The 22,419-nt window shown below is 42.5% G+C and overlaps 1 protein-coding gene across 4 annotated transcripts in view; it reads right to left on the reverse strand.

The window, feature by feature from the left end:
• blm (BLM RecQ like helicase) overlaps nucleotides 1-21,642 on the reverse strand; it is a 42,611-nt gene extending 20,969 nt beyond the window's left edge. For 2 of the 4 annotated variants that reach the window (XM_080214061.1, XM_080214060.1), the window contains exons 1-11: nucleotides 21,603-21,642; nucleotides 18,054-18,152; nucleotides 15,306-16,051; nucleotides 12,712-12,883; nucleotides 10,894-11,006; nucleotides 9,256-9,388; nucleotides 7,693-8,462; nucleotides 5,303-5,482; nucleotides 3,541-3,659; nucleotides 2,149-2,262; nucleotides 782-880 (exon numbers count right to left, since the gene is read on the reverse strand). In XM_080214061.1, the coding sequence (XP_080070187.1) occupies nucleotides 782-880; nucleotides 2,149-2,262; nucleotides 3,541-3,659; nucleotides 5,303-5,482; nucleotides 7,693-8,462; nucleotides 9,256-9,388; nucleotides 10,894-11,006; nucleotides 12,712-12,883; nucleotides 15,306-16,051; nucleotides 18,054-18,151 (2,544 nt within the window). In that variant the 5' untranslated portion in view covers nucleotide 18,152; nucleotides 21,603-21,642. Of the gene's footprint in view, nucleotides 1-781; nucleotides 881-2,148; nucleotides 2,263-3,540; nucleotides 3,660-5,302; nucleotides 5,483-7,692; nucleotides 8,463-9,255; nucleotides 9,389-10,887; nucleotides 11,007-12,711; nucleotides 12,884-15,305; nucleotides 16,052-18,053; nucleotides 18,153-21,602 lie in introns of all 4 variants that reach the window. The other 2 variants (XM_080214059.1, XM_080214058.1) reach the window with 1 other exon arrangement.
• Between the last annotated feature and the right edge of the window lie 777 nt (nucleotides 21,643-22,419).

Below are 22,419 nucleotides of genomic sequence, written 5' to 3' on the forward strand. Positions count from 1 at the left end.
ACCACCAGTGAAGCAGCACATTCTGGGTCTGGTTCCCAATTGGTGCTGAATTACCTCCTCTCAGCCAGGGTGTTACAATCAGCTTCAACGCCCGTGGAAAAGGGAAGGTGGAACGAACCAGCCAGCATTTCTCTCCTTAATCCTCATTCAGTGATACCCCACTGAGAAACAGAGACATGGGCATTGGCTGCAAGCAGCATCAGATTTGCTTATCACTCAGTAAAAGGAAGGGTAAATAATCAATCAGTGGCAGGTAGGATAGACAGAGCCCTTATTTCACATACCAGTTTGCATTGGACAGGTGATGCTCCCCACACCCACCTTTCTGATGTACAAACAATACACAAATGCATTTATATAAACCTTTAAAGACCCCAGAGCAGTTCAAAGCTAATGAGGTGTAGCCACACAACAAGGTCCCACAAACAGCAATGCGAAAAACAAGAATCTAATTTGTGTTAGTGACATTGGTTTAGGTGTAAATATTGCCAAGCCACCAGGCAGAACTTCCCTGCACTTTTTCAAAGACTCACTAGATACTTTTTCCATCTACTTCAAAAGCCAGTTGGGAGCTTGATTTAAAGCTTCATCCATAACCTTTGGTGATGTTAGATACTATGACACTCTCTCAGTACTGACACTACAGTGTCATATAGTTCATGGACTTAACTCTCTGGAGTGGGCTTTGAATTGGATAACTTGTGATTCAGAGAGTGCTATCACTGAGTTGAGGCTGAAATCTAGAAATAGAAATAGAAATAGAAATAATGAAGCCAGTTACCTGGCTGACGCAGTGAGCCTCATCAATAATGAAACGAGCCAAAAGCTTCCTCTCGTACAAATTTACCAGCGCTGCAATCAGTCGGTTACTGGCACTGACCTGGATTAAAGAGGAAAATCAAAGTTACTGGACCCAGGAAAATGGTTCCTAAAAGTTCATCCTGAGAGTAAGGGCACATTCAGGTCTCTAGTTCACTGAGAAGATGGTGGTCGGACAGCGCCATGGACCCAGGTTTGATTCCCAGTGTGGATGACTATCTGTGTGGAGTTTGCACATTCTCCCTGTGTTTGTGTGGGTTTCCTCCAGGTGTTCCAGTTTCCTCCCACAGTCCAAAGACGTGCGGGTTAGGTTGATTGGCCATGGTAAAATGTCCCTTAGTGTCAAGGGGACAGAGCTAGGGTAAATGCATGGGGTTATGGGGTTAGGGCCTGGGTGGAATTGTAGTCAGTGCAGAATCGATGGGCTGAATGGCCTCCTTCTGCACTGTGGGATTCTATGATTCTACTGCAATATCTTTTTGGTACAAAGACTGGCTGTCTGGTCCACTTTGGAGTACAGTTAAGAGTCAACCACAGCGAAGTTACAAATCTGCTTGTGTTTTTGGTACTAAAAGAATTCTCAATATTTCCAAAACGATGGAACCAAGGTCATTACAATATGCCGCAATATACAGTTCCAACTCTTTTTGCATTTATGATGTGTGATGGTATTGCTCACCTGAGGTGCATCTACTTTTCCTCCTCCCATTTTATGAGTGTTTTCTTTTATGTTAAACCTTTGCTCTAATCGTGAGCAGTTATAAACTGCTCAGTTATGATATTAGAGTTGGACATTCAGCTTTTATTTTCAAAGGGAATATGTTCAGGGTTTATGTTGAACTTTTTAAAACTGATAAATATCAGGGGAAATAGAGTCAAACATTCTGAAAGGAAAAAAACATGGTTAAAAAAAAAAGTTGTGCGCAACAAAGCAATCTCTACCACATCAATAAAATTAGAAAACTTCAGTTCATACATATTTCCTACCAGCTCTTCATATTTTGTGGTCAGGTCGCTGCAATATAGAGAGAGAACTGCAGCAATGTTGCAATGAGTGACACCAGGGCACTAAAACCACAGGAGAGTCACATACCCCCTGAGCCCTAATTTCACTGAAGAGTTATATTCCTACAACAATCCCAATTTACAATTGCATTGAGAGGGGTGCATGTCACTAGGAAGCGGATTTATAGTATGGTATAGCATGGGCCCTTCACATACAACGCACAATCTTATATCTACGACAGAGAGAGAGAGAGAGAGAACAACTTTAAGCAGATAATCAGGATGATGAGAGATCATTTACTAATCTGACCGAAAGAGGCTTACCTTCTCAGGTGTGCAGTAAAGTAGCTTCACAGCAGGAGTTTTCATGGACAGTTGCATGTACGTATCGGCAGCTTCAGAGTCACTCTTATTCCCAGTTAGGTGCGTTGCTGGGATCTGTTATTGAAGCATGAAGGACACATTTTAAACATTTTCGCAGCCCTTCCCTTCCTCCATGCAAGATTCTCAATAGTTTGCTCCTGCTCACTGGATCTATTCACAGCTCTCCATTTCTGTCTCTCGGGTTTTAGGTGGGTGTTGGAATGTTTCCACACTCATTCGCCCTCTGAATCTGGCCCTGACTTCCCTTCCATTGTGGATTGAGACCGGCCTCTTCCCACCATTGTATTTGGAATTTAGCTTTGACCGGGAACACACTATGTCGGTAGTCACAGGGTTCAAACCTATTTCTTACAACCAAACTAAATTGTGTCAGTGTGCTAAAGTGAAGGGGCCCCATTCCCTCTCACCTGTGTAATACATATTAAACAGTGTAACCTTCTGATCTTTCCACATCGGTCAATGTCATTAAAGATTTACATCTCCCCCCACAAGCAGTTTTATTTATCAGTGAGACAAGTAAGCTTACATTAACACTACAATGAAGTTACTGTAAGAATCCCCTAGTTGCCACATTCCGATGCCTGTTCGGCTACACTGAGGGACAATTTAGCACGGCCAACACATCTAACCTGCATATCTTTTGGACTATAGGAGGAAACCAGAGCACCCAGAGGAAACGCATGTTGACACGGGGAAAATATGCAGGCTCCACACGGACAGTGACCCAAGCTGGGAACCGAACTGGGGTCCCTGGCGCTGTGAGATGGCAATGTTAATCACTGTGCTGCTCCCATTTGTTACCTTTCCCCGTAATATAAACTATTGCTTGATAAAGCACAGATGGAGGCCATTATGCCCATCTGGTCTGTGCTGGCTGTTTGAAAAACCTATTCAATTAGTCCCACTATTTCCCTTCATAACCCTGCAAATGTTCCCCCTTAAAATATTTATCCAATTCCCTTTTGAAAGTTACTATTGAATCTGTTTCCATTGCCTTTCAGAGAGTACATTCCAGATTATAACTTGCTGTGGTTAAAAAATATCTTCATCTCCTGACTAGTTCTTTTGCCAATTATGTTAAATTTGAGTCTCTGTTAATAGCCCTTTGGCCAGAAAGTTTCTCCTTGTTTATTCCATCAAAACTCCTTAATACTGAACACCTCTATTGAATCTCCACTCAACCGTCTCTGCTCAAAGATGAACTTGAGTGTCACATGCAAATACCTATGTTGAAAGAGTCCTGCTTGTTCTGTAGTCATATTGTTACAGCACTCCAGAGAAACAGGAATGCACTTTGATCACTGAAGCAAGCAAAGTGATGTTTAAACTCACGCCAAACAAGGTCAGTTTCTGCACCTGATCCAGGATCAGTGACTTGAGAGGGGAAATCACTACAGTGACTCCTGGAGTGAGACAGGCTGGCAGCTGGTAACACAGGCTTTTACCACCACCTGAAACAGACAGAGGACAAATCACAACAGAGAAATGTAGGCTGAAGCAGAACCAGAGAATAATCTATACTACATGCTCTGTAATTTAGTGACTTCCTCTTTCGCCCCCATGTTTACCTTCCTGTACATGACTGCAAGTGGAAAAGGATTGTTCCCACTGACTTTACTGACATTCAGTCCCCTGGGCGACACAGAGGCACAGCGGTTAGCAACGCTGTCTCTCAGTGCCAAGGACCTGGGTTCAATTTCGGCCTTGCTGGGTTCAATTTTGGCCTTGGGTGACTGTGTTGACTTTGCACATTCTCCGTGTCTGCATGGGTTTCCTCTGGGTGCTCCAGTTTCCTCCCACAGTCCAAAGACATGAAGGTTTGGTGGATTAGCCATGGTAAATGCACTGGGTTATGGGGATACAGTGGGATGGGGGGGGCGGGGGGGCGGTGATTGTCTGGGTAAGATGCTCTTTTGGAGAGACGGTGCAGACACTATGGACCAAGTGGCCCCTTCTACACTGTAGGGATTCTATGATTCTGTTCTACTAAAAATACTGATTACCCTATCATCACCTTACCTGCTGTTTGTAAGATGCTGTTGAGCATAAACTTGCTGCTGTACATGGCCATATAATAATAATTACTCTTGTAAAGTAATTGATTGGTTGTGAAGTTTTTTGGGATATCCCAAAGGTGTCATGAGGCGTTCTTGCTTTGAAAACATCAGCTCCTCCACCTTTATCAACAACACTTTCGATAGAGCTATACTTAACTAATAATTATTTTAGAGATATCACAGAAAAATAAATACACTAAAGAGGGAAAACACCAGCACTCACTGGAAAGGACGGCACTGATATCTGCCTTATTTAGCTGTATAATACACCAGGTAAGACAAGTGATTGCGAGCAGCCCAGGTAGCAGTGATATGTTGTCATGGTACAGTTACCGTTATAACTAGGAGCCTTGTACGTTCGACAACATAAGCAATTTTTAAACGCAATCAACTAACTGAACATTTGATTTGGCAATCAGTCTTTTGGATCAGATATGAAATCTGAGGCCCTGTTTATCCACTCTCCAACGTCTGAGCAATATTTATCCTTCAACTAGCATTACTAAAACAGACACTTGGTTACTACCACACACTTGTTTGTGGGAGCTTTCTATATACAAATTCTAATGGAGTAAAAGCAGCAGACAACTGTGATTACACTTCAAATATATTTACTTGGCCATGAAGTACATTGGGACATCGTGAAGTCATGAGGATGAGTGGGTGTGAAGAAGATCGAGAGTGGGCATGAGGGGTGTGCAGCCAGCACAAGGTAGGTAGGAGAGGGAGAGGGAGCGCAAGAGGGCAAGTGAGATAGCGAGGGAGTGTGAGAGGGCGAGAAAGAGGGTGACGGCAAGAGGAAGAGCAGGGCAGGCAAAGGGAGAGAAGAGAGGCTGAGCGAGAGGGAGGGCGAGGGAGAAAGAAAGGGAGATAGATAAAGAAAATAGGAGATAGAAAAAAACTGCCATCCATCAAGTCATTTAAAATTGGTAATCAGAAACACAATACAATTAACTTGTATGTAAAAAGCACACTTAATATCAAATAACTACCCAAATTATTTGAGGTATATGTTCCAATATGTCATGAATACATACCTGTGGGCATCAAGATGAAGCAGTCTTCACCCAAAAGAGCAGCATTGATTGCTTCCAGTTGGTTTGTTCGAAACTGGTGCAGCCCAAACTTCTTGTGAAAAATACACATCATGTCCTTAGAATGGGAAAAATGGAAGCCACGGAATTGTTCCAGCACAGGATTGTTTGGATGCCTTTGTTCTGATAAAAACATGAACACACTTTCAGACTGTTCATTTTGTAAAGTCACCTCACTGCTGTTTTACATGTCCTGGTGCTGTTAGTGTCTGCGTTATGTCCTGGTGCTGTTAGTGTCTGCGTTCCTGAAACCATGAAGTGGTCTGCTTGGCAGTGTAGTAAACACAAAACATGACAATAACAGATTTCAGGAGGGCACAAGCAGGCTGATGAAATGAGCAGATGTAATTTAATGGAGAATAATGTGAACTGTTGCATTTTGAGAGAAACAAAGAAGACAGGCCTTTTGAATAACCTGAATGCTACTATTTTGTGGATAGTCACAAATTCTTAACGTGGTAGGCACAGTGATAAAGCAGTTAAGAAAGTGCATTTGACATTGTAATTAGGGACACTGAATACATAAACAAGGAAATCATGCTAAGCACACGAGAACTGGGAATATTCCAATGCGGCCCTTGAGTCTGCTCTGCCATTCAATATGATCATGGCTGATCTTGTCTCGACTTCCACTCCACTTTCCTGCCCGTTCTCCATAACTAAACTTCTATCCAAGCTAATGAATTACCCCATATCCCATGAGACATTACCTTGTGTCATCTTTGGTGTGGCATCTTACCAAACACCTTCTGGATGTCCAGATATATTACATCTACAGGATCCCCATTATCCACTTAACTCGTTAAATATTTAAAGAACTCTAGCAAATTAGTCAATTTACCCTTCATAAAAGCATGCTGACTGATGGATTGCCTTTTGACTTTCCAAATGTCCTATTACTGCTTCCTTAATAATGGATTCTAACAATTTCTCAGCAACAGATGTCAAACTAACTGGTCTATAGTTTCCCTCCCTTTGTAAATTAGGGTGTTATATTGGCATTTTTCCAATTATTGGAACCTTTCCCGCATCCATGGAATTTTGGAATATTGTAACCAATGGACTACCATCTCTGCTGCCACTTCTTTTAAGACCCTAGCATGTAGGCCATCAGGCCCTGGGGAGTTGTCTGCCTTCAATCTCAATAGTTTGCTCAGCAGTTTTTCCCTATTGACGATGATTGTTTTAAGTTCCTTCCTTTCTACTACCTCTGAATTACCTGTTACTATCGTGATGGTACAGTGTGCTCCACCGTCAAAGCTGAGACAAAATATTGATTTAGCATCTCCACCATTTTCGTGTTTCCCACTATTAACTCCTGGTCTCACCCTCCAAGGACCAACACTCATTTTAGCCACTCTCTTCCCTCTCATATATTTATATAAACTTTGGCTATCCTTTTTGTTATGTGCTAATTTTCTTTCATAATTTACCTTTGCTTGTATTACTTTTTAGTAACTCTTTATTGATCTCCAAAAATTTCCCAATCTTCCAGCCTGTCACTCGTCTTTGGGATATGGCATGTCTTAGTTTTTGTCTTCATGTTATCTTTAAGTTCCCTAGCTTAGCCTTGGATTTTCTTGTCCCTCTGACAATCTTTCTTCCTTTCTTGAATATATTTTTGTTGGCAGGAATTGAATATCTCCTTAAACATCTGCCACTGCCTTTCAACTGTCCTACCGTTAAGTCTTCCTGCCCAGTCAACTGGGGCCAAATCTGTCTTCATGCCTATATAATCACCTTTGTTTAACTCCAGAATGAGAGTGTGGGACTCCAATTTGTCATCCTCAAACTGAATTTTGAATTCTTTCATACTATGATCACTCTTCCCTAGAGGATCCTTAACTATGAGATCACTAATTAATCCCTCATCATACAACACCAAATCTAGAAAAGCCTACTCCCTGGTTGGTTCCACAATATGTTGCTCCAAGAAGCAATCCCGAATACATTCAACGAACTCTCCCTTGAGGCTATCCATCTCAATTTGATTAGTCCAGTGTATATTAAATACATGCATGATTATTGCCATACCTTTCTCACAGCCTCCAACAGTTCCTCGTTTATTCCGTCTTTCCCTCATTTCTACTTAGACTGACATCTTGATCTCCAGTGCCAATATCATTTCTCACTATAGTACTGATCTCTTCCTTCACTAAAAAGCTACATAACTTCAGGCTCCACACAATGACCCAAGGACAGAATCGAACCCAGTCCCTGGTGCTGTGAAGCTGCAGTACTAACCACCATACTGTCATCTTACTCAGCAGAATATTTATTTATTAACCTGGTCATCAGTTCTATTATCTACCCTCATTTGGAACACTGATTACCTGTGGAGCCCAGCACAGTTTGAGATTTTTTGACACTAGCTGTTGTCGAGGGACATGATGTGTATTCACTGTCACCTCGTACTGGAGTTCTCTTTTCCCAGGTCGTCTTGGTTCCTCCCTCTCGGATTGGCTGAACTGCATCGTACGATGACAAGTTGACTGCAGGGCGACTTGGCGAATTCAGAAAACACTCTGGCACCTCCTCTTCCTCCAAATCATCGATGTCAAAATTATCAATGTCAAAGCTATCATCAAAAGTGGATTCCTCTTCAATTCCACACCTCTTACCGTTGCTGCTGGAACCTGTTCTTGCAGCAGATACACATGAAGGTTTGTCTAGGTCACTTGTTCGCCTGGCACTAGGGGGCTCATGTGGGATATGATTAAGTGAAGAATACTTGGATCGAGAGGCACTTGGTGGCGAGGCCTCATTCCCTCCTCTTGGAAGATGACATGACTTATTCTGCCAGCTCTTGGCAGCAGATACAGCACTGTTCCTTCCGGCTTGTGTGGAGCTTTCATCCATTGCAAAATCTGTAATACTGAAAAAACTATCCCCCAGTACAGCTGTGGCATTCAAAGAAGATTTCTTGAACGTAAATGGTTTAGGGGAACTCAGTCCCTGGGTTGAATTGAGAGAGATCGGAACGGGTGATGCACCTGTGGAAATATTACTCTTCACAGTGTTCAGTTTGGGCAATGTAACAGTCCTCGAGATACCTCCATTTAGTGCATTCTGTGCATCATTCTGATCAGCTAGAAGCTTCTTCCTAGAAGAGAAAATACCATTTTTTTTTGGTTACGTCCTCCATCAGACTTTCTGTAAATGAGCTGTAAAGCACTAAGTTTTTAAAGTTTATTTATTAGTGTCACAAGTAAGGCTTACATTAACACTGCAATGGAGTTACTGTGAAATACTAGGGAATTTCACAATAATTTCACAGTTTTCTAGGCTGTTTGGGTCAATGCACCTAAGCAACATGTTTTTCAGACTGTGGGTGGAAACCGGAGCACCCAGAGGAAACCCACGCAGACAAGGGAGAATGTGCAAACTCCGCACAGATAGTGACCCAAGCCGGGAATCGAACCAAGGTCCCTGGTGCTGTGAGGCAGCAGTGCTAACCACTGTGCCACAGTGCCGCCCATATCTGGAATATCTGTAGGCAGACAGTTGCTAAACACAGTGCCCAGTAGTTCCTAGTTATTCTACAGGGGATCAGAGCAGCTAATAAAGAGAACCTCTGCATCACCACTTTGTAACACTGGAGGGAGATCCAGTTATTGAGCATGGTGAAAAAGGGCATACTGGAGAAAAACAATGATCTCGGAGGTTGCAGTAATTGGGAGAATAAATTAGATGTTAATTGTGTTTAGAGTCAGCAGGTGCTGGGCACTAACTGGGGATTCATTGAGCACCTACAGACAGTCACAGACTGAGATAAGAGGCAGGCCAGCCAGGACAGCATTGGAATAGTTGGAAATAATTAAAGAATACACGTTTAAGGATCTCACTATTTTGGTTCAAAGAGTCATCAATACAATGGAGTGAGAGCTAGCACCTACCGGATCTCCCTCTGCTGAAGAAGCTGGCTTGCACAGGACAAAAGCTGTAGTTCACGCTCAGGAATCCGGTCAACAATTCTACAGATATCTTCCATGACTTGGATCAGCTGTTCGCTGTAGCCAATTGGTGCAACTGTTCCATACCAAAACAGACAAAGTTGGCATCCTAATCTACATAAATTCTCTCAAGTTTAAATATTCAGAAATGCAGCCAATGCACTGAAAGACTATCACCAAGTTAAAAAGGATAATTTTTAACATGCTGGACAAGTCTGATCAAAGATTAATAATACACTGAAACCGCCAGGGATAAACAGCAGGTAAGGGTAAGTATATGACTCAAGAACAGCTTCTTCCCTGCTGCCATCAGACTTTCGAATGGACTTGCTTTGTACTCAGTAGAGTTTTCTCCACACCTTAGCTATGATTATAGCACTCTGCACTCTCTCCTTTCCTTCTCTATGAATGGTATGCTTTGTCTAAATACACAGAAGAAACAATGCTTTTCACTGTACACTAATACATGTGATAATAATAAATCAAATCAAAGACTTTTCACCTCACTCTATCAGCATATAATCCTAGATTTATATAATTACACACTCCCTCCAATGACAATTCACATTCAACACATGGACATAGGAATTGATAATACAAAAGTTAAAGCACATGAGTGTCGGTATGAAGATATTTTAATGTACAAACACACTAACTAGGAGCAGGAGTAGGCCAGTTAGAACTTTAGAATAGTTAGAGCACAGAGGAAACCTTTCAATCCATCACGTCCTATGCTAGCTTTTGCAAGAGCAATTCGTACAATCTCACTCCCCTGCCCTTTCCTCATAGTTCTGCAAATTTTTGAGCCACGGCTAAACATCCCTCCACCACATGCTTAGTGTATTCTAGATCCTGACCACTCACTGAGTAGTAGATTCAAGTTACCTGTAAAGACTCATTCCAATCATTATTTTGTAAATTGAGTTTGTATCTTTATATGCCCTGTTTGTGGACAGAACGCCCACTTACCTGATGAAGGAGCAGTGCTCTGAAAGCTAGTGGCTTCTGCTACCAAATAAACCTGTTGGACTTTAACCTGGTTTGTGAGATTCCAGGTCCTAACCACTCGCTATGTGAATCTATTTCCACCACATTCATAGGCAATGTATTCCAGATCCTAACCACTCACTGTGAATCTATCTCCACCACATTCTCAGACAGCACATTTCAGATCCAAACCACTGGCTGCATAAAAAAGCTTTTCCTCATGTCACCATTGGTTCTTTTGCCAATATCTTAAATTAGTGTCCACTGGTTCTCAATCCTCAACCAATGAGAATAGTCTCTCTCTATTTTTTGACCAGATCCCTCATGATTTTGAACACCTCTATCAAATTTCCTCTCAATCTACTCTTCTCCAAGAGGAAACCAAGCTTCTTGATCGTGCTCTGTATCATTTCCTAAAGAATTGTACATAATACTCTAAGTTAGGATCAAGCCAGTATTTTGTAAAGGTTTTGGTGTTTTCACGCCCCAATTTATAAAGCCCAAACTCCTGAATGTCTCCTTAACCATTTTCTCAGCCTATAAAAGGAGGAAGTCTCAACTTGTCTATCAATAGGTTACAGCTCTTACCCTTACCAGTTCTATTATCTGATGTGCATTCGGGTCCTTTGCTGGGTTCCCTTTCACATGGCTGTGAACAAGTTGAGGAGATAGATTTTTCTTTGGACTGCACAGTTTCTGCAGAGTCACTGTAGACGGAGATTGCATCAATAAAGGGTTACATTTAAAAATACAACTGTTAGTTTCTCTTCCACAAGCTTTCCTAGTTCTATAATGGGTTCTCTGACCCATGTCAGAGAGCCAGCAACAAGCAGCAAATGTAGGATTGTAACAAATTTAACACTTTTTCTGGGATCCTAAATATCCAGTAACCTCATAGCACACGGACTGTGAACCAGCAGGAGGTCAACAGGGGCAGGAGGATGGGGTTTAGGGATTACAAGTGGACATAACCCACCCACACCATCCAAATCCCCGACCGCCAATCCTCGTACCTCACTCCAATCCCTGCAACCCCACCACCTCCAGTGCATGACCTTATGTGCGAACAAGTCAAGGCCATCATCCTCTCAAGCCTGTTCCGTCATTCAGTGTGATCATGGACATGACACAAAATTGCAGGAAGTTTCTTGCAATGCCCAACTCTGCATTTCTACCTGAAACAGCATCACTGTTTGTGCAATCTTGTGTGAAGGTTACTGTACTTATCTACCAGTGTAGGCAACGTAAACAAGACTCCATTTATTGCCAAGTGCAGGCTGCCCTGAGTTATTCTTTAAACCAGATTATGCTCTGTGGTGATAATGCTCCCAAAGTAATTCTTTGCACAATGAAGCATTTGTGAGAAATAATATGGCACTGTATAAATTTTATTTTTAACACGATCAATACTGCTTTCTACTTGGCTTGGTAACTCCTCCCAATGGGATTCCTCAGTGAGATCATTAACCTGAGCCAGTTAGATGCAATACAACAGACAATACAAGTGAAAGATGGAAAAACAGGAATAATAAAGCCATACATAACTCTTGACAGCACGGTTATACAACCCATGATAACTTGGCTGACAATATAACATTGAGAACAAAAACACTGGGGGCAAATGTTGGCCCAGACTTTGCTGCAGTGGTGACCAATCAACCTCCAACCTTCGATTTGAATATTGTTGCATCACAATTTACAGGAAATTTGGTAACAGCGCGGAGGGGACAGCGAGACATTGGGGACCTTGGTGCATGACAGAAATAATACTTTATTTCTTTGATCAATGAGATTTAAGGATGGATAAAGAAACAGGGAAACAACAGAGGGAGAATTTGAGTGGATTAGAGTTAAAAACAGGTTCAGAAGGAGAAATAAAGAGAGACAAAAAGATCGGCTCACAGTGAAAAACAGACGCAAAAATAAAGAAAAAGTTTAAAAATCTCTAAGAACAGTTTACTAGCTGCAGGAGTGAGACTCCATGGTTTAAATTGTTCCCTGTCTGGGTCAGTGAGGTTCAGTGGCTTTGCAGGAACACAATTATTTACCTTGTTAAGTACCAGCCCTGACTTTCAGTCACAAGTTTCATAGATAATGAATGCACAAATTCAGCAATGCTTTGAGACTCACAGGCAAATTGAGGGCAAGTGGCAGAAGAAATTGGCGAACAACTTGTGATCATATCTAGTTCACGGGGTATTTCCTCCCCACTACGAGATGCTGCATGATTTACACACTAACAACAGCACTTGCCATTACGCTCAGTGTTACACTGGCAGCAAATTCTACATTCTATAACTCAAGAAAGTGTCTTAGAGAAGAGAGTCAGAATATTACAATCCCAACTAGGGGACAACACCAATCTCTTTCCTTCAAATCTGCTGTAAAAGCAATTGTTTATATAGGACAAACCTGAGACATTTCAGGAACGATGGCAGAGACAGTTGATCACTTTCAGGAGATGGCGGAATGCAATCTAACTCGGAATCCTCATTCTCCAGGTCTCTGGTTGGTGCACAGTCCACTGACATGGACTTCAGTGGTGGCTTACTGTTAGGGCAGCTGATGGCACCTGTTTGGTTAACTAAATGTATCACAGAAAGTTAAAATGCAGATACAGTCAGCAATAATCTTCAGCCTGAAGTGCCTAGTGGATGATGCAACTCGGCCTCAGCCTTCAGACATTTTGATTCAGGCTGCTGGATATCAAGAAATGGCTGAAGGCACTGGATGCTGCAAAGGCAATGAATCCTAACAACATTCTGGCATTGGAACCAAAGACTTGAAATCCAGAACGTGTGACAGCTCCAGCTGAGCTATTCTAATACAGCTACAACGCAAACATCTACCCAGCAATGTGGAAAATTCTCCAGAAATGTCCTGTAGACAAAATAACAGGACAAATCCAACCTGGCCAATTATCAGCCCATCAGTCTACTCTCAATCATTAGTAAAACAATGGAAAGGGTCATCAACAGTGTTATCAAGCAACAACCTCTCACTGACGCTTGGAGTCACTCAACTTATGACCTCTTTACAGCCTTTGTTCAAACATGGTCGAAAGAACTGAAGGCCAGGGGTGAGGCGAGAGTGATATTAAGCCAGCATTTCACCAATATGGCATCAAGATCTTGAGTAAAACTGGAATCAGGGAGAATTACGGGGAAAACTCTGTGTTGGTTAGAATCATACCTGGCACATAGGAAGATGGTTGTGATGGCTGGAGGTCAATCATCTAAGTTCCAGTTCATCACTGCAAGAGGCTCCTTTGGCAGCACCTTCCAAACCCACAACCATTACCATCCAGAAGGACAAAAGCAGCAGACACATGGGAACATCTCCACCGAGAAATTCCCCTCCAACTCATATATCATCCTGACTTGGAAATGTATCACTGTTCCTTCACTGTGTGGAGTCACAATCCCGGAACTCCCTCCTTAACAGCACTGTGGGTGTACCTACAACACAGAGGCTGCAGTGGTTCAAGAAAGTAGTTCACCAACATGTTCTCAAGGACAACTCGGGATGGGCAATAAATGTGGCCTAGCCAGCGAAGTCCACATCTTGTAAATGAAAAAAAGTGCATTGTATGGTGACTGTTATTGGAGGGAGATGGAGTACAAGAGTAAGAAAACCTTGCTGCAATTGCAGATGAGACCACATGTGGAGAACTGTGGAGTTTTGGCCTCCTTACTCATGGAAGGACAGTTGTGCCTTAGAGGAAGTACAACAAAGGTTCAGAAGGCTCGTTCCTGGAAAGGTTGCCTATTGGGGAGATTGAGTTGAAGGGCCTATATTCTCCAGAGTTTAGAAGAATAAGAGATGATCTCATTTAAGCTTATAGGATTCTTAGAGATTTTGACAGGGTAGATGCTGAAAGGCATCTAAAGCACAGGGACAGCCTCAGGGTAAGGAGTTGGTTATCTAAGATTGAGATGAGGAGAAATTTCTTCACATAGGAGGTTGTGAATTTTTGGAATTCTCAACCTGGAGAACGTAGATGCTTAGCCAGAGTAGATGCAAGATTGGGATCAATGCATTGTTGGGCACTAAGGGGATGAAGGGTTAACAGGACAGGGCAGGAAAGTGGAGTTGAGGTCACAGATCGGTCAGGATCTTATCTAATAATGGAGCAGCTCTTAATCTTATATGGCACACAATAATAGCTATACATTTATAAAACAACTTTAATGAGAAGTGCATTGGATGTCCATTTTATAGAGGCACTGAGACAATGACAACTTGTATTTATATACCACTTCAACATAGTAAAAACATCCTAAAATGCTTCACAAGAATAGGATTAAATTTGAACTAAGTCACATAGACAATTATGAGGACTTTCAACCAAAAGCTTGGTTAAAGAGATAGTACAGTTTTTGATGAGCTTCAATTGAAAAGAGGGTGCAAAGATGGGAGGCCAGCGAAGTGAACACTGGAACAGTCAACAGACAAAAATTAGAAGAGGCAACGAGTGGCTTAGTCAGAGAGAAGAATTTTAAGGCGACACCTTAGAGGAAAAAACATGGAGATGTCAGGGACAGAACTCAAGGATGGGGACCTAGGTAGAAACTTGGTGGCTCTGGGGAGGGGAATCTCTGGGACGCATTTGCATGAACAGGAATCAGGCAAACAGCAGATTTATCACATTCTCTGGGCCATCAACAGACTATTGAACAAGCTCAGTAAAAATCAATGAATAGCAGAATTCACCTTTACAATCTAGACACTTGGGACTGTCTGTCAATTACAGGTTTGGGGCAACTTCTTATTCTGGGAAACCTGTATCATTTTAATTTTTAAAACTAAATGCAAAATCTCAGTGAAACTTAGGCAAGAGCAGGTGAGATTTCATAGCAAGGGCAGTTTGCAGGAATTTTGCCTCATGATTATGGATGGATTTGTGATGAAATAAGCACCCAGCTGTTTAATTCAATACTGGAATCTCCTTAAAGCAGTTTATTAATTTTCAACAACTCAGAACAATAGAGTAAAATTTATCTTACTTTTCTCTTCTTCATCGTCCTTCCCACTGCCATCTGATTCATTGTCGCTCAAGATGATCCTTGCCGACGAAGAACTTTTCTTCCTCAGGGGGGGAAACTCCACGCAGTCTTCATCGTCACTGTGTGGGAACTCCTTCTGGGAGCTGTCCAGGCAGATGACAACATCATTCGCATCCTTTAACTCTGTGCTGGGCTCACTTGGAGCCGTATTGTCCTTGGTCTCTTCACCATCAGCATTTTTCAAAGGAAAATCGTTCCCAGTTGGGTGTTTGGGAGAAATCCGTCTGCTGCTATTTATATTCTTCGGTTTATTAGGTTTATGCACTGGCTGCTCTGTGCTTGAAGGTGAATTTACTTTCAAACTATTACTTTCACTCCAAGGCGTTTCAAAATCATCCAGATCATCCCAGTCATCCAGGCTAATAACAGAGGCAAGTGACTGATCAGGGTCAAGCTTCTTGGAAACAGGGTTCGTTATTGCAGCCTGCCTCAGAGGAGAACCAGGTAACAAAGCAGGAGCCGTTTGTAATGTTGATTCCGATTGCCTGGCAGTTTCTTTCAGGAAGTTATTGATTTTTGGCTGCTGCTCGTTACGTTTTGTCGAGCACAGGGTTGATTGTGGTTTATTCACGGCGACATTCTGAAAAGCATTCACATTCCTGTCCCTCAGAGCACAGGTGCCAGTTACTCTTTGGATACTGGATGTTCCAACAGTGCCTGGGAGAATCTTCTTAAATGTGAATGTCCTATCAATAATGAATTAGATTCAAATGTAAACCTTGTTTGGAGATGTGCTGATGGTACATGGTATTAATTCTAGGCATACTTAACAGGGTCAGAAAAGACATTGCTTTCATTTGACATTCCTTTCTCTTTCTAAAAAAAAGTTAATAATTTGCAGGATGCAGGTATTGCTGGCAAGCTGCTATTTACATCCCATCCAGAGTTGCCAAGGCAATTAAAGCAACTAACCATCTCCCCTTAACATTCAATGGCATTCCCATTGCTGAATCCCCCACTATCAACATTCATGGGCCTACCACTAACCAGAAATTGAACTGGACCAGCTATATAAATACTATGGCTACAACGGCAGTTCAGAAAATGAGAAAATGAGAATTCTAAGTCGAATATGTCACCTTCTCACTCCCTAAAGCCTGTCCATTTACTAACAACAACCCAGGAGTGCAATGGAACTTTTGTCTCTTCCCTGGATGAGCGTGGCTCTAGCAATACTTAAGCTCGACACCATAACCCGCTAGATCAGCGCCGTGTTCACCACCTTAAACATTCACATCCTCCACCACTGATGCCCAATGGCAGCAGTGTGCATCATGTACAACAAACACTGCAGTAACTTACCGAGGTTCCTTCAACAGCACCTTCTAAAGCACGCAGGTGCAGCAGGCAGTGAAGAAGGCAAATAATATGTTGGCCTTCATAACAAGAGGATTCCGAGTACAGGAGCAGGGACATCTTGCTGCAGTTATACAGAGCTTTGGTGAGGCTATGCCTGGAATATTGTGTGTAGTTTTGGTCTACTTATCTGAGGAAGGATGTTTTGCTATGGAAGGGATACAGTGAAGATTTACCAGGCTGCTTCTTGGGATGGCAGGACTGAAGTACGAGGAGAGATCGAGTCGGTTAGATTTACGTTTGTAGTTTACAAGATTGAGAAGGGATCTCATAAAAACCTATAAAATTTTAACAGGACTAAATATGGTAGATGCAGAAAGGACATTCCAAATAGTGGACGAGTCCAGACCAGGGGTCATAGTCTGAGGATACGGGGCAAACCATTTAGGACTGAGATGAGGAAAAATTTCTTTCTCCAGTAGTAAGCCATTCCCTACCACAGAAAGCAGCTGAGGCCAAAACATTATATGTTTTCAAGGAGTTAGATATAGCTTGGGGCTAAAGGGATCAAAGGGCATGTGGGGAAAAGCAGGAACAGGTTATTGAGTTGGATGATCGGCCATGATCATAACGAATAGCAGAGCAGGCCCGAATGGCCTATGTAAAACTGTAACCCCTACAACCTAAAAGGAGAAAGGCAGCAGATACATAGGAACTTGGAAGCACCCCTCCAAGCCACACACTATGCTGACTTGGAAATATATTGCTGCTTCTTCACTGTCACTGGGTCAAAACCCTGGAACTCCCTCCCTAACAGCATTGTAGGTGTACCTACCCCAGATAGATTGCAGTGGTCCAAGAAGGTGAATGACCACCATCTTTGCAAGAGCATTTAGATAGGAATGGGCAATAAATGATGACTTAGCCAGTGAGGTCCACATCCCATGAATGGATTAAAAAAAAGCAACTTCTCTTTTGAAGTTTATTATTGAATCTGCTACCACTATATTTTCAGGCAGTGCATTTAGTTTACAGCTCACCGCGTATTTTTTTTCATCATATTGCCAGATTTGACGATCATGATCTCTTTAACAAGAGACCACTGATTCATAGTCAGCAGATGCCAGCTAGCGAGTTGATAGTATTTCACATAAAACCCAGCGATTGTGTTGGATAGAACATTCAAGATAGATGTGTAAGCAAACACAGTTAGATGCACATACGGCTTCAAATATAATTTTTTATAAAAAAGAAGTGCATCACAAATATACATTTTAATTATATATCTACTGGTAACACAGCCACAAAAGTCAATGTACTGGATATAGACACAGCACATATCCATCACATAGAATTGCATTACCTCACATTGACCAGATGTTTAATACATACCCTTGCTTGTGTTTCCCAAGGGAGAGCTTGTTGTGGACTCCCTTCTCTGAGTGAAGCTCCAGATGTTTCTGGAGGTTGTTCTGTGGTAAACACGTCATTCTGTAGAATAACCAATTTAAAATAAGCTTTATCTATGTTTACGTAAATGTCCAGTGATGGCTGAATTTATATTTCTTCTTTCAAAAAGAAGCGTTTTACTTTCTCTCTGCACCACTCCTCCCTGGTCAGACAGCCTTCTCCCAGACTTCTGTCAATGCTGTGGTACAATGGTCTATGCGGAATAGCACAACATGAGCTAAGACAACTCCAAATCTGCTTTTCTTTCAATCTCCAAAAGTCATATGTCCTTTGTTTTGTTCACATCAAACAACGACGAGACAGAGTACAGGAATGAGATAGAGAATCTGGTGAACTGGTGCAACAACAATAATCTCTCCCTCAATGTCAACAAAACGAAGGAAATTGTCATCGACTTCAGGAAGCATAAAGGAGAACATACCCCTATCTACATCAATGGGGACGAAGTAGAAAGGGTTGAGAGCTTAAGTTTTTAGGTGTCCAGATCACCAACAACCAACACTATAGTTAAGAAAGCCCATCAATGCCTCTACTTTCTCAGAAGACTAAATAAATTTGGCATGTCAGCTACGACTTTCACCAACTTTTACAGATGCACCATAGAAAGCACTCTTTCTGGCTGTATCACAGCTTGGTAAGGCTCCTGCTCTGCCCAAGACAGCAGGGAACTACAAAAGTTCGTGAATGTAGCCCAATCCATCATGCAAACCAGCCTCCCTTCATTGACTCTGTCTACACATCCCGCTGCCCCGGCAAAGCAGCCAGCACAATTAAGGACCTCATGCACCCCGGACATTCTCTCTTCCATCTTCTTCCTTCAAGAAAAAGATGCAAAAGTCTGAGGTCATGTACCAACCGACTCAAGAACAGCTTCTTCCCTGCTGCTGTCAGACTTTTGACTGGACTTACCTTACATTAAGTTGACCTTTCTCTACAACCTAGCAATGGCTATAACACTACATTCTACACTCTCTCATTTCCATTTCTATGAGTGATATGTTTTGTCTGTTTAGCACACAAGAAACAATACTTTTCACTGTATGTTAATACATGTGACAATAGTAAATCGAATCAAATCAAAATCAAATCATTAAGTCAGGAGGTTGTGGGTTCAAGTTCTACTCCATGAAAAATCTGCAGCAGAGCAGTGGGGGCATTCAAAAAGGAACTGGGAGAGTACAAGTCCAACGTGATCTCTATAGGGAGAAATGTAGGAGCAATAAGTTCAGGGAACCCTGGAATTGTCTGGGACAATTCGGGACTGGATAAGGAGGAAGAGAATGGCTTTCAGCAAGTCCAAATGAAGCAATTCAGCTGTGGCCTGAGAGGAATGTAGGAAGTGCAAGTGGGAGCTTAAGTTAGCAGTTACAAGAACAAAAAGGGAACATGAGAAAGGACTTGCAAACAAGACCAGGGAGAATCTTAAGATGTTCTATAAATACATTAAGGGGAAGAGGTTAACCAGGGAAAGAGTAGGACCCATTAGAGACCAAGGGGGCAATCTGTTTGTGAAGCTGCAGGACATTGGATGAATACTTCTCATTGGTCATCACTCAGGAAAACATAGGGACAGAATTCAGGAAAAAGAACCGTAATAACCTTGAGCAGTTTTACCTAGGAAGGAGCTATTGGAAGCTTTGACAAGACTTAAAAATGGACAAATCCTCAGGACCAGATGAACTGAATCCCAGGGTGAAAATTCTGAAGGAGAGAATTAATCTCCACTTGGAAAGACATGGGTTGATTAGGGATAATCAGCATGGTTTTGGCGGAGGGAGGCCATGCCTAACAAATTTATTAGAATTTTTTGAAAAAGTGATCAAGTGTGTGGATAAGGAATTACAGATGATGCAGTTTATGTGGATTTTAGCAAAGCCTTTGACAAGGATCCACATAGGAGACTGATTGAGAAGGTTGAAGCATATGGAATTCAGAGAAACCTGGCGCATTGTATCCAAAACTGGCTTAAGTAATAGGAAACAAAGGTGGTGGTAGAAGGCTGAGTGACTGGAAGCTGGTGTCTAGTGGCATACCACAAGGTTCAGTGCTGGGTCCCTTATTGTTTGTTATATACATAAATGATATAGATGTTATATATATATAAATGATATAAATGATAACATGGGAAGAATGATAAGTTTGCAGATGAACCAAGATTGGTAGGGTGGTTACTGAAAAAGGTCATAGGTTACAAGAAGATATAGATGGGTTGGGCAATTGGACAGAGCAGCAGCAAATGTTATTTAACCCTGATAACTGTGAGGTGATACAGTTTGGATGAAGTAACAAGAAAAGGGAGTATTTAATGAATGACAGGACACTAGAGAGCTCATAGGAACATGTGGATCTTAGGGTACTTACTCACAGATCCCTGAAGGCAGCAGAGCAGGTCAATAGGGCGGTTAAGAAGGTATATGAGACACATGCTTTTATTAGTTGTGGCATAAAATATAAGAACAAGGAGATTACATTGGAGTTGTACACAACATTGGTGAGGCCAAGCTGGAGTACTGTGTGCAGTTCTGGTCACCTCACTATTGGAAGGATGTGATTGCACTATAGTGGGTACAGAGGAGATTCGCCAGGATGTTGCCTGAGATGGAACATTTGAGCTATAAGGAGAGGCTGGATAGGCTTGGATTGTTTTCTTTAGAGCAGAGAAGACTGGTGGGGGGGGGCAGGGGCACGTCTGAACTGTATAAGATTATGAGGAATATGGACAGGGTAAATAGTAAGCAGCTGCTCCCCTTGCTTGAGTGTTCATATTTGTAGATTAAAGAGCAGGAGATTTAAGAAAATAAATAACTCAGAGGGTGGTGAAAATCTGGAATGTGCTGCCTAGGGAGGTAGTGGAGGCTGGAAACCTGACAACCTTTAAAAGTATTTGGATGAGCACTTGAAATATCATAACATTCAAGGATGTGGGAAATGTGCAGGGTTAGCACACCTTTAGTTGTAGTTGTCAGTGCAGTCTCAATGGGCTGAAGGGTCTTTTTTGCGTTGCACGAGTCTACGATTAGAGGCTGCTACAGTCCCTTTAAGAAGCCTGTAATCATGCTAAACCAAACTGTGCCCTTCAAAGGGAGGGCAATGATTGCAGTCATGTCTCAGTCCCTTTAAGGGGACAGTGGCCAATATAGACCAACCCAAGTCCTTGTAATGGAACTGTAATCATTGCAAACCTGACTCTGCCTGATGAAAGGGACAGCAAGCATTACAGACCAGTCTCCGTCCCTTTAAGGGAACTGTAGCCATTACAAACCAATCCCAACCTTCTGAAGGGGACAGTGGCCATTGCAAACCAGTCCAGGACCCCTTTAAAGGGGACTGCACCAATTCCAACTAGAGGTGGTCACTTTAAGCGGTCTTAAAGAGAACCATTGCAAACCGGCCCAGTCGCATTAAGAGGGCAGTGGCCGCGGCAACCCAATGCTGGCCGCATTGAGGGGATATAACCCAGGCTTCGCTTACCCGCTCCAAGTTACCGCGCAAATCCCGCCAGCGTCTCCAGGAAGTACTCCCGGGGTCAAAGATTCACTTCCGCCGCCGGTTCCTATGGGAACTGCCGCCATGCCACTCAGTCAGAAGCCGCGGCAACACGGCGCAGTTCCATAGGGCCGGGCTCAGAGCCAGATCCCAGAGTCCAAATCCAGAGCCCAGGGCTCAGAGCCACAACCACATCCCAGATCCAGGGCCCAAAGCCAGGACTAGTGCTGGGGCCCGAGCAATGCGACAGGTTGGTACCAATATTAGTGAATAGTTACAGACATTGTCCCGGGGTCGGATTTATAAATCCCACCCCCACACCCCTGTGCATTGCTGGATCTGCTTGGGAGGCGGTGGTATTTTCACTAGACTAGTAATCAAGGAAGAAATTGTGAGACATCTGGATATAAATTGTCCCATTAGTAAGACGCAGCATGGGTTTATGAAGGGCAGACCATGTTTGACTAATTTGGTGGAATTCTTTGAGAACATTACATGAGCAGTGGACAATGGGAACATGTGGATGTGGTGTATCTGGATTTCCAGAAGGCATTTGACAAGGTGCCGCACCAAAGAAGATAAAGGTGCACAGTGTTATGGGTAATGTATTAGTATGGACCGAGGATTGGTTAACTAACAGAAAGCAAAGAGTGGGGGGGTGAATGGGTGTTCTTCTGGTTGGCGATCAGTGGCTAGTGGTGTGCCTCGGGGATCAGTATTGGGACCACAATTGTTTACAACTTACATACATGATTTTGAGTTGGGGACTAAGTGTAGTGTGTTAAAATTCGCAGATGACACT

The sequence above is a fragment of the Carcharhinus amblyrhynchos genome, chromosome 28 (genome assembly GCF_965287045.1).
Source record: "Carcharhinus amblyrhynchos chromosome 28, sCarAmb.v2.hapA, whole genome shotgun sequence".
NCBI classification, from domain to species: domain Eukaryota; kingdom Metazoa; phylum Chordata; class Chondrichthyes; order Carcharhiniformes; family Carcharhinidae; genus Carcharhinus; species Carcharhinus amblyrhynchos.